This window comes from Dipodomys ordii, unplaced genomic scaffold (genome assembly GCF_000151885.1).
Source record: "Dipodomys ordii isolate 6190 unplaced genomic scaffold, Dord_2.0 Scaffold24, whole genome shotgun sequence".
NCBI classification, from domain to species: Eukaryota; Metazoa; Chordata; class Mammalia; order Rodentia; family Heteromyidae; genus Dipodomys; species Dipodomys ordii.
Genome location: NW_012267240.1, coordinates 665,380 through 682,503, shown reverse-complemented (window position 1 = coordinate 682,503; position 17,124 = coordinate 665,380). Strand labels below are relative to the sequence as shown.

Here is a 17,124-nt window from a genome sequence, read left to right as displayed (position 1 = left end):
TCTGGTGAGATGGTCTTACAGACTGAAGTGTCTGGGCTGCCCTAGAGCCTCCCACATAGCCTGGGCACACACTGCTACTACAACCTGCTATGAGCTGAGAAAGGGTCTGTCCAGGCTGACCTGAAAGTGAAATTGCCTCCTTGCAGAATTACTGGCTTGAGCCACCAATGTCAGGAAAGGAGTGTTTGTGTGGGATATTCAGTTACTGTTTTCATTTTCTGAAGATGAAGTCTTAGTTGGTATCCTGAGTTCCCAGATGATGGTGGGTCACAACAAAACATTGTGTGGCTGTGGCTCCCCAACTCGGAGGGGATGGGGGTGGAGCTGTGCTGGAAACCGCTACAGATTTAACCCTGACCAATCCACCCTAGGCTCCAGGAAGCTGCCCAATGAGCTAAAGACAGACTAAATTCCTGGGGGAAGCTTAGGGGGGCCCCGTGACTGGAGGCCCTGCTGGCTGGAGGCGAAGTCCTGGATCCTGAAAACCTGCACCTGAGGTCAAGGACAGACAACCTTATACTTTACAGGTTTTCTAAACAGAGACTCTTTATTTTATCTATTTGCTAGACCTGGGTCTTTGAACTCAGGGCCTGGGCGCTGCCCCTGAGCTTCTTTTTCTCCAGACTAGCACAGTACCTCTTGAGCCACTGTGCCACTTCTGGCTTTTTTTGTGTATGTGGTACTGAGGAATTGAACTCAGGGCTTCATGCATGCTAGCCAAGCACTCTACCATTGAGCTCCAGAGACTTAAAAAAATTTTTTTTAAACAAAGATAAGTTGAGTAAGTATTTTAAAGACTTTTGCACCTGGGGTGACTCTAGGACACATGAATGACATCACAGTAGAGTTTTAGGGCTGTACCTCTCACTTGGCTGAGTACATGTGGTCTCTGAGTTCACGCCAGTGCTCCATTAGAATGATTCTCCGATGTAGCCAGACATCCGTGGCTCACGCCTGTAATCCTAGCTACTCAGGAGGCTGAGATCTGAGGATCACAGTTCAAAGCCAGCCTGGGCAGGAAAGTTCGTGAGACTCTTATCGCCAATAAACCACCAGAAAACCAGAAGTGGCAGTGTGGCTCAAGTGGTAGCACGCTCACCTTGAGCTGATGAGCTGAGGGACAGCACCCAGGCTCAGAGTTCAAGACCCATGACCGACATTTAAAAAAAAAAAAGAAAAAAAAACAGAATAATTTTCCAACATGGAATTGACAGTCGTGACTCCACAGACAACTCTCTGGCAGCTGGGCCCTGAGTGTGTGGGGTATGCACACGTGTGTGAGTGAGTGTGTGCACATTGTGTGCATGAAGAAGCAGCTGTCAAGGATGTGGTCCAGTGCTGACTGATTTGGAAGACAGATGCAAGGCTCAGGGCAGTGAGTGCTGGCCCTGGGCAGGGCCTGGGACCTGCTGTTGGGCCCCGTCTTCAGGCTGGAGAGGCGGGTCATGCCCTGGGTCATCTTCCGCCTTGAGTCCCTTCGGCCCACACAGGCCTAGCAGGAAAACAGCCCTGTGGGTGCCTCTCTCCAGCCCCGCCTGCAGGGCAGCTTGGCTGCCATTCTGGGCAGCACTATTTCAGCTAAAGCACTGGAGGAGAAAGGCTGCGCCCCACCAAGGTGTTGGATCTGGGCATCTGGACGGAGCTCTGTGCCAGTCTCTGTGGATCCTGGTGGGAAATGTGATGGCTCTGCTCCCAGCGCCGCCTGAGGAGGCAGGGAGGCCAGGCGAGGCCGGCAGCTGACACAGGGGACCCTCTCAGCCCCCCTTCCTGCCACAGCCGCTGGGACACCTTGTCCACTCTGCAGCCAGCCTTATTTTCATGCTACCCAAAAATAACAACATTTGACACCCGTGCTCCACAGGCTCTCTCTGGGGTCATGTTTCCACATTCTTGACTCCAGTGTTGTAAACGAGAACTTTTTTTTCTTCTCCCTGGTCAGGCTATTCCCACACACATACACCTTTTATTTTCTTTCTCTTCCTCTTGAGATGTTGGGAGAACCCCAGCAATGGGTTTGGGGGGTCACAGGGTATAAATAGTGCGTTGAGACTGAACACAAGGCTCTTTGTACTATCATGAACCGGACCTAAAAAAAAAAGCCTCCCAAGCAGCCCTGCTGGCATGCCAGCTTCGGGCTCCATGGGGGCCCCTGGCTTTACTGAACACAACGAAGGTCTATATTTGTCCACAGCCCACGTCTATTTATAGCTGCGCATGCACACGGGACAGCCAAGTTGTTTGAGATGAGAAACCTCATCTCACAGAAGCCGCTGCGCCCTGCAGTTGGTGCACACACATCTATCAAGAAGGTTCTAGGCACGGGGAAGCGAGGCTCCGAACCCCGGTGCCAGCCTTTCCCTGGCTCTGTGCTGACAGTGCTCCTCACTTCCCTGGCCTCCATGGAGTCATGGGCTTGCTACCTTCTCACCCAGCGAATGTGGGCAGAGGTGCCGTCCACTGAAGGGGGCATTCTAAGCGACACAGATTGCTGGCTGTGAAAAGAAAGACAGACACACATCCTGCTTTGAGGCACTCTTTACATGTGAACTGTTACCTTAATTAAACTCATTGTTCACCGTGAGGTCAGTTTCTCCAGGGCCTTAAGTGGGATGATTCAACCTGTCTATTAATTTGTTAACTTGTCTTTATATTTGGACACCCCCTGGGGGGGATCCTGAGCATTGATTAATTATGACAGCCTGCTAGCCTATTTCGGGGTGAAGATGGTGAGCCATGGGGGGTATTGTGACCAGTGCCAATGTCCAGGTGTCCACGGCATCCAAAGGCTCCCACGCAGTGCCCATGCGTGGTCCTTCTCACCAGGGCCAGGCTGGAGGGCGTGGATGGCACAGCTGACAAACCCTATCACTCTCGGAGTCCTGTGGCCCAGAGTTTACGCTGGCTTGGGAGGACAGGGTTTCGGAAGGAGAAGTTTCAGGTTACTGAGCCTACTGGGCAGGAATTTGAACTCTGTGTGCTGGCCATGCACCCAGGCTCCAGGAGTAAGCCAAGGCTACAATCATTCAGTGTCCTGTGTTTAAATTCTGAGCCCGTAAGGGATAAAAAAAAAAAGTTGGAAGGATTCTCTTACCATTTGGAAACTGCAAAATAAAAACATCTCTATTGGCAAGGAGCCTCTTTCGTTTGCAGACATGCCTGCAGTGTTCTACCACAGCCTCTGCCTTTTTAATACCACATCTTCCCTAATGTGTGCACACATATGCATGCATACATGTGTGTGCATGTGTGTGTGCACACACATGTGTGTTTGTAGGCGGGGCAAAGTCAGCACAATCCTGTCTCAAAAACAAGATACAAACAGAAGGGCTGGAGGTACAGCTCACATGGTAGAATATTTGCTCTATCTGGATTCAATTCAGTAGTACAAAAAAAGAAGAAAAGAAAAGAACCTGCCAACGATTCACTGGCTAACTGTGTTACAGAGACAGAATTGGAATCCAGAACTTTGGATGCCAAAGGCACTGCTAAACTTCTTTCTCCCCCGCTACCTGCCACCTCTCACCCTAAGCTGGTGACCATGCGCCCAGGACTCGGGAAAGCCCTGTGCATGGTGTCACAGAGAAATCTGGGACAAAATGTCAGAATCACCCGACCTCAGATCCTGTGTAAAGGAGAAGGCTGAGCTGCCTGGCCCCTCTCCAGACTGCTGGGGTGGCTGCAATCCTGCTAGGGGGAAAGGTCAACTGAGTCCAGGTTCCTTCCATGAGGACTGTTTCCTGGCTGGGCTGGGCCTTGCCTGCTGGCTGCTTCAGGCCCCCAACTCTGCATTTCCATCTCCTATGGCTCAGCTGTGATTCTCTGCTCCCTCCTTCCTCCCACTTCTGTGCTGCTTATCCATTCTCCTGCTCTCCTCTTAAAAGTGATCACTGGGCTTTCAAATTATCCTCTCATGAAATAATATTCCATGATTATTAATTGCAAGTATTGGACATTATCATATTTGCTACAGCAAGAGGTAAGCCATAAAAAGTAATCAGCATGAAGACTTTAATTTGTGAAATGACCTCTACATACTCTAAGGAAAAACATTAACACATTAGTAAGAGGTAAGATTGCTGTTACAGACACTACCAGGATCTCCAAAGGGGTGTGTATGTGTGTGTGTGTGTGTATAAAATCACAAGAGTGCAAATTAGGAAATGTGTGCTCACTGGACACAGGTGACTCACACCTGTAATCCTAGCTAATCAGGAGGTTGAGATCTTAGGATCATGTCTCAAAGTCAGCTTGTGCAAAAAAGTTGGAGGGATTCCATCTTCAATTAACCAGCAAAAAGTGGGGCTAGAGGCTTGGGTCAAGTGGTAGAGCACCAATTCAGCAAAATCAACGCCCCAAATTCAAATCCAAGGAAGGAAAGTAAAAAGAAAGGGAGGAAGAGAAGAAAGTAGGAAGAAAAGAAAGAAGGAACTTTGAACCTAGACTTTGACCTCAGCCCAAATCTGCCGCAGGAGGAGAGTTGAGCCAGGACCCTGCACACAGCATTCCCAGTAGAATGGATGAAGTGGTGCCAATGCCCCTTGAGAAAACCTGAATGCAGATCACGAAGATGAAATAGAAATACTTCACTGAGCTGAGCACAGGGCTCGTATCTGAATCTGAATCAGGAGGCGGACGTTGGAAGGATCCTGGTTCAAGGACAGCCTGAGCAAAAAATAAAAGGTCCCATCTCAATTTAAAAACAAATGAAAAGCTGGACGTGGCACTGTGTGCTGGTCACCACGGCAACACAAGAGGTGATGTGCAAGGCTGTGGTCAGCCCAGCATACAGGACCCTACTTGAAAAAAACAACTAAAGCAAAAAGTGTTGGAGGCATCGCTCAAGTGGTAGCGCACCTACCTAGCCAATGTGAGGCCTTGAGTTCAAATCATGGTATGGCCAACAGGAAGAATATATTACATTAAGTAGTTGGGTCCACAGATAGGCAGTACATATTATAATTTAGGTTTTTTTTTCTCCCTTTGTGTTAGCAATCACTACAATTGATTTACAAAAGCCAACTTGCCTAATCAGTGGGCTAGAAACACCGTCCCAGTGAATAGAAATTCCTTCTTCCTCTAATGAGCCCAAGTGAATCATTTCAGCTCTGCTGACCTGCGTTCCTGATTAACCCAAGACTAGCACCACTGGTATACAGGACTCCTAGGAAGAGAACTTAGTGTGAAGAGTGAAGACACCCCCCCCCCATACCATCCCAAGCAAGGGGGTGAGCCGGGCGCAGAACCCACTCCCAGCACCTCTGAGTTAACCCTGCCTCTGCCCTTCACCTGGAGGACAGAGGCATGGTGAGAGCACAGGCTTAGAGCGAGGGTGTGCTGAGCCAGGCCCTCAGCTTGCCCTTGTGCTGTGCTCTGGGCTGTGACTGACCCAGTCAACCAGTCGGTGACCGTGAGCCACAAAGCTCTGTGAGCCGCAGGTTCACCCGTGTTCAGCAGGACCATTTTCCTGCGTGATTTAGGGCCGTGTGTTGCACCCCTATTTAATTCCAGCAATATTTTGCCCCAAACACCTGTCTCACTGGTCAGAAATGATACTCAGACACTAGAACAGCTCTGAGGATTGCTTTTTTCTCCAAAGCTTTTCTTTTATTTCATCTTCTCTCTCTCTTCTTTCTCTCCCTTCTCTCTCTCCCTCTCCTTCTCCCTTTCCCCCCCTTCTCTCTCTCTCTTCTTTCAACAGTACTGAGGTTTGAACTCCAGAGCCTTCTGCTTACCAAGCAGGTGCTCTACCTCTTGAGCCACACCTCTAGCTCTGCTTTCATTAATATTTTTTATTTATTTACTTTTTTGGGGGGGTCCAGTCATGGGGCCTGAACTCTGGGCCTGGGCACTGTCCCTCAGCTCTTCAGCTCAAGGCTAGCACTCTACTACTTGAGCCACAGCGCCACTTCCAGCTTTTTTTCTTTTTGCTTATGTGGTGCTGGGGAAATCAAACCCAGGGCCTCAGGCATGCAAGGCAAGCACTCTACCACTGAGCCACCTTCCCAGCCCCCTCATTAATATTTTAATAGGGTCTTGATTTTTGTTCAGGTTGTTATATGTAGTCATCACCTGCTATTTATGCTTCCTGTGTAGCTAGGATGCCAGGCATGAGCCACCACACCAGCCCTTATTGCGTGAGATGGAGGTCCTTCCACCTGAGTTGGCCTCAAGCCACCATCTCTCCTATCTCCGCCTCCCATGTCACTGGGACTGCAAGTGTGAGCCGCTGTGCCGGGTTTTCCCACAGTCTTTCTGCGGTTCTCCCTGTCTTCGCAGGCATTGAGGGCACGGGAGCTTGCGCTGTCAGGCTGACTGTGCACCCAGGTCTGTGTGGAGGCCCAGGAGCCCATGCTTCTTCAGAGACAGCTGCAGAGGCTGGGAGGGGTAGAGGCTCATTTCCCAGCTTGCTAAGTAAAGAGTCTGGCTGCCTCCATTTCTGTTTGTTTGTTTGTTTTTTGGTCCGGTTGTGGGGCCTGAACTCTGGGCCTGAGCACTGTCCCTCAGCTCTTCAGCTCAAGGCTAGCACTCTACCACTTGAGCCACAGCACCACTTCCGGCTTTTTTCTTTTTGCTTATGTGGTGCTGAGGAATCGAACCCAGGGCCTCATGCATGCAAGGCAAGCACTCTACCACTGAGCCAACTTCTTAGCCCCCGCTGTTTGTTTTTAACAGAACAAAACAAAATTACAGATCAGAGACATCCTCTTCCTCTAAGCTGTCCTAAGCCACCTCCTGCCTGCGTTCCTGGGCCCGCTAAGCCACCCCAATGAGCACGGTGTGAGTCACTGTCTGGAACATCAAGGGCTTCCCAGTGGCAGCCTCCATTCCACAGCGGCAAAGCCAGCTGCCCAGAGATCAGTCCCACTGAGCATCTCTCCCACCCTCCCTGGCCGATGAAGGGCATGAGGATGGGGACATGGAAGGAGAGCTGTGGGGCCACTGGTCCGCTCCTCCACCGGACTTGCTGCCCTGCTGCCAGACTGCTGTCTGCTCTTGGGATTAGGACTGCTTCCGTGAACACATGGGTCCCCTGCGCTCCAGCAGGCACCCACGTGCACATGCTGCAGAGCTGCTGTGCCCCTGGGGTAGCAGGTCTCTCTTTGGAGGCTGGTTCCTAGCTGGTTATCTCCTGGTAATCTCCATCCTGGACACAGCACCAAGCACTTATTCCCATGTGATTGATCCTACCCAGGTCCCAGGGGAGAGTCCTAAATACGAACACATGCCACTCCATCTCCTTGTTCTGGGATTGGTTACTGCATGGGTGACCTAAGCCAATCAGAGCAGAATATTCCCTTGGTCACAATGATGATGTCAGTAGCTAGCCAATCAGAGGACAGCTCAGGGCTCTTCCCCTGTTGTGGAAGGATGCTCTGGTGCCTGGCCTCACTGACAAGGATGAGATCATCAGTCACCATCTGGAAATCTCAAGGGCAGTATGGCTGAAGATGGAGCCAAGAGAGCCAGAGAGATAAAGGGAAGCGAAAGTGAGTGACTCCGGAAGCCGGCCGGCCGGCCTGTCTATGATCTTTGCAGTTCCAAGAGTAAACATGTTCCCTTGATAGCCCCACTGAGTATGATGTTAGGTGGCTCTGTACTTAGAAGCGCTGTAGCTGATAGAGGCATTGTGGTCTGGTAAGGCCGGAGGAGGATTAGCTTGGCAGGTGACTGGAAAGGTTCATTTTATATATCACATTGCAGCCTTGATTAGTCTATAAAGCTTCTTTTTAAAATGTCACTTGTACTGATATCAAACATTAATATGTCAATCATTGGAGCCTGCATAAAACAGATTGCTCTTATAATGAGGGTGGGCCTCATCCAAACAATAGAAGATATTAGAACAAGGAATAAGGTTTTCAGAAGGAATCAGGCCCCAATTCTACAACATAGAAAGTTTACCTGAGTTTCCAACCTGAAGACGCAAGACAAAAACATAGAGTCCTTCATAAAACCCCAGTATGTCAACCAGCTATAAGGGATTTAAGAACCTGCCAACCTCCCCATCAACTGAGTTGTCTGCCGAAAATCTGTGTAGACATATTTATCCAGTTGGTTCAATTTCTCTGGAGAGACCCAGTAACACAGATGCACCAGGATGGGACAAGCACTGGTTCAACTGATTTGGTAGAAAACTTTGATTTGGGGGGTGGGGGTGAGGTGCAGCAATTTTTAGGCTCCAAGCATCTCTGGCACAGACCAGAGAGCCTCTGGCACAGTGGAGGACAGGCTGAAGCAATAGTCTCTGCAGGTGGGCACAGCATGGTGACAGGAAGCTTGGGGCAGAAAGCCATCCCTTGGAGATACTGGAAGGGAACCAGGCAGGATGCAGAGTCCTAACCACCCTCGTTAGGCTTAAGGAGGCTCCCCAGTTCCCCAAGAGGCTGGGGTGGGGGGGAGCAGTCAGGTGGCACTTAGACAGGGCCAAGGCAGTGCCATGTACGTGGCCAACATGGATCAAGAGGAGGCAGTAGCTGAGAGCTGTGAATTAGAGGCCATAGAGCCTTTGAGAAGCTTTGCAAGGATGATAGTTCTGGGGCTGGGAGAAGCGGGAGAGTGGGAGCAACTTTGTGTTTGACTCAGGAGACAGAAAAGCCTTGGAGGAATTTGAGTAAGGGAAAAGCAAAAAATCGACCAGTACTCGTGAGGCTTATCTGGCTGTTTAGTTTGAGAATAAACTTCAGAAGACAGGACAGAAACTCTTCCCATACTCTAAACAAGAGATGACAGTGGCCTCAACCAGGCAATATGTAGAGATCACCTGCCTTGAAGGTGGAGCTGAATGAGTTATTCCTTGTTTGGATGGACAGGTGGATGGATGGATGGATGGGTGGGTGGGTGGATGGATGGATGCAAGGGTGGGTGGGTGAGTGGTGGGTGAGTGGATGGATGGGTGGATGGATGAATGGGTGGGAGGTGGGTGGATGGATGGAGGGTGGATGGATAAATGGCCATTTGCACTCACAGATAAGTGTCCTCACCATGGGTTGGGCGTTGTTAATTTTTTGAGATAACTATCAGAGTGTTAAATTGGATCATGAATAAAAACTAGAAGCTAGTTGTGCACACCTCACACTCTACCCAGAGGGAAGAATATCTTTTTGGTTTAATGAAAGTTTTCCATGAAGTCAACTATCTGGGGTCCGTCGGTGGTCCCCAGGCCTGCCGTCGGTGGTCCCCGCGCCTGTTCAGAACTGGTCCATTCGAAAACAGAACCCGGGCACAATCGCGTGCTTTGAACTATCACAGCTGCCGCGTGCGCATGTGCGTTCACCGTTTGGCCAGTTGTAGCTACAGCGTGATAACAACGACAAAACAAGCGGACCGTGGTGATTTCCACAAAGGGAGCGACGAGTGGGGATGTGGAGGCAGCTCCTGTCGTTTGTCATGGGGACAGGGAGGGAACGGGGACAGGGACTGGGACGGGAACGGGATGGGGACAGGACAGGACACAGCCGTCCCCTGGCGCCAGCGGGAGCTGAGCTGGGCTTTGACTTTATTTGGTGCAGCGCGCGCGGGCCAGAGTGCAGCGGGCGCTAATTATAGCCGGGCAGCTGCCACGGGGTGCGGGGGCGGGGGCGGGAGCGGGAGGGGCGCACGGGGCGGGGCACCACTGTTGGGAGGCGCAGGGGGCACACGGGCGGGGGGGGGGCGCGCCCCCTTTGATCCGGCCCCCGGCACGCCTCTCTGTGGAGGGGCGCGCCCGCATCACGGCTGACGGATGCCGGATGCCGGGATGCCGGTGCAGTGACCCATCCAGTCCGCGGGGCTCTCCAGGGGCTCTCCAGGCTCCGTCCCGCCTCCGTGGAGGAGACTCAGTGTCCCGCTGGAGCTCTGCTGGCCAAACCGCGGGAGGAAGGGATCGCAGACTTGCGTTAGCAGAAGTGACCTTTGCTCCCCTGGCCTTCTTGTAACCTCCGCGTGTGCATGCATGTGTGCGCGAGTGCTCGTGTGTGCGTGTGCGGGGGCCAGCCTGCAGGTGTCAAGTGTTCCCGGGCCGCCCACGCAGCGTTCACTACCAGAAGAACATTCCAATGCTTCTGTCCAGCTGCGGCCCTCCCGTGAAGCCCTGTGCTCGGGCGTGCCCTGGGCACAGCAGCCTCTCACCTCCCCAGCCCAGGCTCGCTGGGCTACGGGGGGGGGGGGCTGCATGAGCCTGCGCGCATGGGGTCCGGCACACTAGTGTGCACGCCACCCGCACTCTGGACCTGGCCGTGCGCAGATGATTCCGCTCCCTTGGCGGGTCTCCACAGGACCCCACGGGCACGCAGACAGGGCCCAGATCACGGGATGATGGTCCCACGCATGAAGCCAGGGCTGGAAGGTCTGAGACTCCTCTGTCCACTGGACCATCAAAAAGCCCAGAATGCGGGGACGGTGCCCAAAACCCTGCATCAAGCTCCAGTACCGGCACGCACACACGACTGCACACACATACACCCACAACACATCAAGCCTGGAGCCCTGCGGAAATGCTATCTAGGCTTTGTTTTGTTTTCCTGGGAACATAGAAAGACAGACAGACAGAGACACACACACACACATCCTATTTGAACTGCCACTGTTAAGATATTTTCTGCATGGCAGAGGAAATTGGAGTGAGCTAAATATTCACCTGTCAGGGTGGTTACCTGCAAGCGTTCAGAGCCAATCCCACCTCCAGTGTCAAGTGGAAGGAGGCCTGTCCCCAGGGGCATCTTCTCAATTAGTTCAAACACTAATTGCTCAGTAAGAATGGCTAAGTGAAGGGAGCTGCACGTGATGTCACTGAGCTCACCCGCCCCCACCACACATGTAAGCTATACTTAGAAATATTTAAATGTGACATTATTACCCTATGCAGGATGTCTTAGCATCAGGGCTTCTGGGAGCTGCTGGATGGAGGGAGCTCTTCATGCAGCCACTCAGGGAGCAGGGCTCTGCACTCTCCATTCAGGCTGGGAATCTTGCAGGCTGGTTGGTCTCCAGGTCTTGGCTTACTCAGGAGGAAAACATCTCCTGGAAGTTTCTCATGGCTGATCCTAGGATAAATGTCACCTGCACTGCAGACTTGCCAGTCTAGAATTCTGAGCTGGTGTGCACTGTGAAGGGTCATGCTACAGGCTTTTTGGTGGTTGTTGTTCAGACACATTCAAGGTGGTTTACAGAAGACACTTTATGCCATTCTAAAGGGATTGTGTTTAGGAGGTAATCTTAGTTGTCCTTCAGATTCGAAATAGGCTCTTATGTCCACATAATGTCAAAATGATGATGTGCCTGATATAGTTACCTTTATCCTAATGTATTTTTGTGGATTGTTCGGTTTTATGTTGTTCAGTGGTGTGAAGCATATATTATGATTTTTAAAAAGACCAGTGTAAATTTGTAATCTTAAAGTATACTTTGATTTAAAAAAAATTAAAGGAAAGTGATCTTAAACCAGGAGTTTCAGGTTATTTTGATTATGGGGAGAGAGCCAGATAAGCAACAGGCTAAAGCGAAGTCCACCCTTAGATTAAGTGTGCATGCATGCACACCCAGGGCTTCATGCATGCTAGGCAGGCATTCTACCACTGACCTACATGCCTAGCCCTGTAATTTCTCTAATGACAGAGGTAGCATTGAGGCCCTTATGAAGTTACCTAATTTTCTATCTTCTGATCTGCATGTTACTTGTCTATTTTTGTGAGGGGAGAAGAAAAGCGGAGGGCCATGCAGCTGTCCAGCAGCAGCAGCAGGAGCTGCACAGCTGACAGCTGGGTAGTTTCATCTCATCGTACTGTGCTCGCTGTATCAGAGCAGTACATTCTCAGGAGTTAAACCATGTCCCATCATGTCTAGAACCCCAAGGGTGCACCCAGAACCTAAGCCAACCTAAGCCGGGTCTGTGACCAGAAAAGACGTGTCTCCTTTCACTTTGATGTCCGTAAACAAAAAACAGGCATAGGGAGTGACTCAGGACTTCTGGCGGCCTACATACAACTGAACATTTTTCTGAATGATCCACGCACACACTCAGGAATCAGGAAGACATCTTATTCTTCGCTAACCAAATAAAACCACCTATAAATCATATGCAAAACAACTTTGAGTAATGGAGGACTTAAAAGTCTAGAAACTAAAAGTAGAGCCCCAGATTCTCCTTTTAACTTTTTCTCTCCCTTTAGGGAATAAACAGACATCTGCCACATCAAAGCCCTAGCTTGTTTGGTTTCTTAACCTGAAAATTTTGAATGCAATCATCCAAGTTCATCTTCAGGAGGAGCTTTTGAAATCTAAAAAATGACTTCAGCATGCCATACTACTTTTAAATGTCACTAAAAGTTTTAGGATTTTCAAGTTAGAAAATGGATTGTTTCTGCCTCTTTCACTAAATGAAAAATCGCCATGCCTCTTATTTTATTCAGAGTAATTACTTGAAAATTACATTAAATGGACTACAAATACTGGGAAAAAATGGTTTTAAAATCCAGCCATTTTGCCTCCTCCAAATTATAGGACCACCCTAGTGAAATCATATTGAAGTACACACAATCTCTGTCACTGTGTGATTTCAAACATACAGTAAGTCTGTGTATATGGTAGGCTCAGACTGTAAGTTTCACAACTTCCTTTCATAGAGAAGTCTGCCAAGCCATTGATCAATAGAGTAAAAGCTGAACTGTCCAGGAAATGCCTTATTATGTGAGGGTAGACAGTGGTCTGAATGCATCCAGGGGATCTCTGGCTTTTATCTATTTATAGGTCTGAGTTCAGGATATCAATCAACAAAGCCCACACATGGCTCAAGATCCCCTCCTTCATCCCAAAGCTTTCCCAAGTTTGCACTCTCATCCCACCACACACACACACACACACACACATACACCCCTAGTTTTCCTTTATCTTCAGTGCATTTCCCAAGGCCCAAGACAGCTGTTTGATTCCAAAGAGCAGGCCCAGGTCTGGACAGTATTTCCAAATGTCGCCACTATTTCCTCAGTCAAAGTAAACGTGGACTCCACAGCTGCACTCCACTCCTGTCCAGTCCCCCTCTCCCCAGCCGCTGGTAGCACTTCTTGCTCCAACTCTTATTTGCCTGCAGACCTCAACTCCACTCCCAGCACACACATCCATTTAGTCACACTGCCAACTAGTGATGGCCGGAATAGCCACCCTAAGCTCACTTAAAAAAATTTTTAAAAAGGCCTCAGAAAATTTTCAGTGCTCCCAATTTTATTTTTATTTAATTTTTAATGCTAAAAATTAAAAAAAAAGTACTGTAAATCTGACAAATGACAGAATGCAGGTGATATTTCCATAGCGTGATTTTTAAAATATAATAATGTGGGTATCTGGGATTACATGTACGTCAGCTGACACGAGATTCATCATATATAGAAAAAAACTATCACCTTCAATTTAAAAAGAAAGTAAAGGTTAAAAGGTGGCACACTTTTAAAACACCTGGTGGTCAAGAAAAGGTATACAGTAAAAGTTGTAAGCCACGTGTGTTTCTAACTGTAACAGTGAGGCTGCATGAAAGACAGCGCATCTGGTAAATTCTGCAAACTGTTAAAGCAAAAGAGGGGAAAGCTTTAACACCCCATCCCCAGAATTCTGAGTATTGAGCACAGCGAAACAGTAGGATTTGAAATCTGATAACTGCCCTCCCCCCCTTACAGTAAGTTGCTTTTGACATTTCTCTCCAGCTGTGGGCAATCTCTCATCTGTCATCAAGTAAAGCAGAAGAGTGCACCAGGCTCCAAGGTGAACTTGAAACCTAAGAGCAAGTCTGGAAAAAGCTGGGTGGATATCTCCTGCCATGAGCCTCCCTCCCCCAAAGCCACCCCAGGGGCACTCAGTCTTCCAGATCTTAGATCCAGCCCTTTAAAGCCATTCAAAGTCTGCCCCTCCCCCCACTAGCTCAGAGAAACCACTGGTTGGTCCTTCCCACAGCTTTTCAGTTCAGCGGCAGGGTGGTTGGTTCTTTAGTAATCTTTTTGAAGAGTTTATTGTGGTTCAAGATTGCAAAAGATACAGATAGCCACCACAAATTAGGTCAAACAGACTGACTGACGGAGCTGTAAAATCTATGAGGTCAAACTCCAGTTTATAATAAAGTGCCTAGAAACACAAGGGTACAACAGACCAGAAAAGCCGAGCTCTTCACAGATCTCCACGGGCGTGCCCTTTGCAAGTGCACATTCAGAGAGATCAATCTGATCTGAGTCATACACACTCCAATTCAAAAACCTAACAGCAAACTGGATATAATCATGCAGGTCGGCCATCACTTGACTACTCCAACAGAGATACAAGGTGGTGCACTCACACCATAAAAGACCATGAAAATCGACTAATTTGGTGCAGTATCTGATTTTCAAGTGTTAGTAACTTGACCACTAAAAAACACTTTGAGCAATAAAAAAAAACACCACATAATTAGAAAGAATCCAAAGTTGGCAATCATCTATATTTTCAAATTAAAACCAATGCTAGGCTGTGAACAAGACACACAAATCACAGTAGACATCAAAGCCATGATCCGGCCTAATTATAAGGCCAAGTTACAAAGACCTGAATGTACGGATTAAGACAGCATTCTTGTTGATGGTTAAGTCCTAACAACACCAAAGAAAAACCAGTATCACTGTGAGACAACTATTTCTAATAACTGATTTATTGGTTTAAAAAAGTCATTTCACCAATGCAAATAATGATTCTAAAGGTAAGTTTACAAAAGGGTTCTAAAAATGGTTTGAGGTGGGGCCTGTTCATAATATAAAACCTTTGAGTTCTTTAGTCCTCAGCAGTTGATCTCCCCTTCTCCCAAAGGTATTATTCACTCGGTACTTCAAGCACATTGGAAGGAAACATCAGGTTTCCCCGGCCCATATTGGCCATCACTGGTACCCACAGGTCCTCCAGGTAGCCCTGTTACTGTCAAAGTACCACTCTGTGCCTAACACTCCCTAGAGAAGGGGCAGGTGACAGCCTCGAGAATACTACAGGTAAATGATTTCACACACACACACACACACACACACACACACACACACACACACACACTCCCTCATCTCCAAGTTCACCTGGACTGCAACATCCCTTGAGACTTTCACAGGAAACAACACAACAGAATTCCGGGGTGTTTAAAGACAGACAGATGGACAGAGGGGCGCTGCAGAGCCAGGCTCTGCTCAGGGGCTGTGCCATCTTGCACACACAACAGCCCTTGTAACTGCTTCCGTGGCGAGAGCCGTGCATTATGCAACCACTAGCATACAGCCCTGGATTCTTACAACCGGTCACGTGGACAGTGAACAACCCTCAACTTTGCCTTGAAAAAAACAAAACAAAACATCTCCCCCCCAAAGCCACACAGTCCTGAAAAACTCTGAGCAGCACCTCTCAGCCAATTTTCCAAGCACTGAGTTTCACGAAAAAAACAGAAGTTCGATAAACCCCGTGTTCTGGGGTGGGGTACACCCGGTGCCAGCTCCCAGGGCCATGTGCTGGGAGTCCACACATTCCTTTCCTTCCCCATCCGGGACCTCTGGCCCGGGAAAGGGGCTAGCAGTAAGGAATAACAGACAGTAAGGCAATCTTACAATGTCAGAAAATGTATTTGGCTTTTTTTTTCTCTTTAAAATAAGTGCATACAAATACAGCTAGAAGCATCTGCTTGTCAAGTGCTCTTAAAAAAAAAAGCAGCCAAGTCACAGCCTACGCAGAAGGTAACTGTCACCAGGAAAATAAAGCAAAAAGATCTGCCAATAACGTTAACAAAAGAAGAAAATGCCTTTAGAAGTACATACCTTTTGTCGTCAAAAAAATATAGAAACACATGTATTCAAAAAAAATCAAAATTATACAGCCATGTTTATGAAGTCTACACTTCCCTTGTCTTGGATATATATATATATATTTATATATATTTATATATGTATGGAGAGATATATACAGTTCAAGCAGTCTGAGCCGGGTGCAGCCATCGCGCCTATGGAGCAGGGAAAGTCACGAGTCCCTCTCCTTCTTCACTTTCACGTCTCCGGCCAGGATGGTGGCGATCTCACCCTGCATGAAGGCCCAGGGGACGTTCGAGCCCACCAGCGGGCATTTCTCCCCGCTGGGACAATAGACCTCTCCGCTGGCTCCCTGCTGCTTGATGCTCTGTCTGGAGCAGGGGAAGCAGAACTTGTGCGAAGGGACGGAGGGGCACTGCACGAAGTGGGTGTCTTCTAGCCGCTCGTGGCAAAGGGTGCAGCACAGGGGGGCGCTGGCTGCCAGGGAGGAGTCCGGAAGGCTGGTGGGGTGCACGGGCTCCAGTCCCCCGGTGCCTTGACCCCCGACCTCCCGGGGACCTAGCCTTCTTTGGTTCATAGAGGACGGCGAGGGGGGGCTGGTGCTGTTCCTCCTGGTGGTGGAGTGCACCGGGTTGGCATCTTTCGAGGCATGGTTGCCCCCTGCATTGTCTGCCACTAAGATCAGAGCTGCCATGGGGGACTGGCCATTCTGGGCCGCTTCCGGCGGCGTGGTCCGGTTGGAATGAGGAGAGGCGGTGGGTGGCGGCGGAGACACAAAAGAGGATGCCGGGGTCCCGGGGATCTTGAGCCCCTCGGCGGGCGCGGGCAGCCAGGGCTGGGCCTCGCCGTTCATCTTAGGGGGGCCGACTTCGCCTTCGGGCTCCGGGGAGGCCTTCCTTTTCCTAGCCGTTCTCGCAACTGGAAAACACAAAGGGGGCGCGGGACCGAGCGTGAGCCGCGGCGCGGGGAGGAGTCCTTCCCGCGCCGGACGAGAGGGTCGGAGGGGGAGGGGCGAACTCGCTTCGGAGTCGGTCCGATCCCCCAACAGGGGCGCCCGCCGAGTCAGCCCGATCCCCGGCCGAGCACTGCCGCCGCACGTGCACGCCTAGCCCGGGCTTGCCTGCCACCCGCCCGCCCGCCGCCCACCCGCCGCCCCTACCTGCTTTGGCCCCGCTGGCCCCGTTGGCCTCGAACCCCAGCAACCTGCCTGCGGCTAGGGCCGGCTCCTTCTTGAACTTGCCGTCGAAGGGCGCCGCGTGGCTGTGCTGGTGCAGCGCCAGCAGCGTGTCGCGCACGGTCTTGGGCCGGCCGGCCCAGTCCTGCTCCGCGGGGCCGCGGCCCTTGCCCGCGCCTTCGGCGG

General features: G+C 50.1%; 1 protein-coding gene across 1 annotated transcript in view; it reads right to left on the bottom strand.

The window, feature by feature from the left end:
• Positions 1–13,172: 13,172 nt before the first annotated feature.
• Irf2bp2 (interferon regulatory factor 2 binding protein 2) overlaps positions 13,173–17,124 on the bottom strand; it is a 50,697-nt gene continuing 46,745 nt past the window's right edge. Inside the window, exons 3-4 of the mRNA XM_013014565.1 lie at positions 16,924–17,122; positions 13,173–16,682 (exon numbers count right to left, since the gene is read on the bottom strand). Coding sequence (XP_012870019.1) covers positions 15,976–16,682; positions 16,924–17,122 — 906 coding nt within the window. The 3' untranslated portion in view covers positions 13,173–15,975. The remainder of the gene's footprint in view (positions 16,683–16,923; positions 17,123–17,124) is intronic.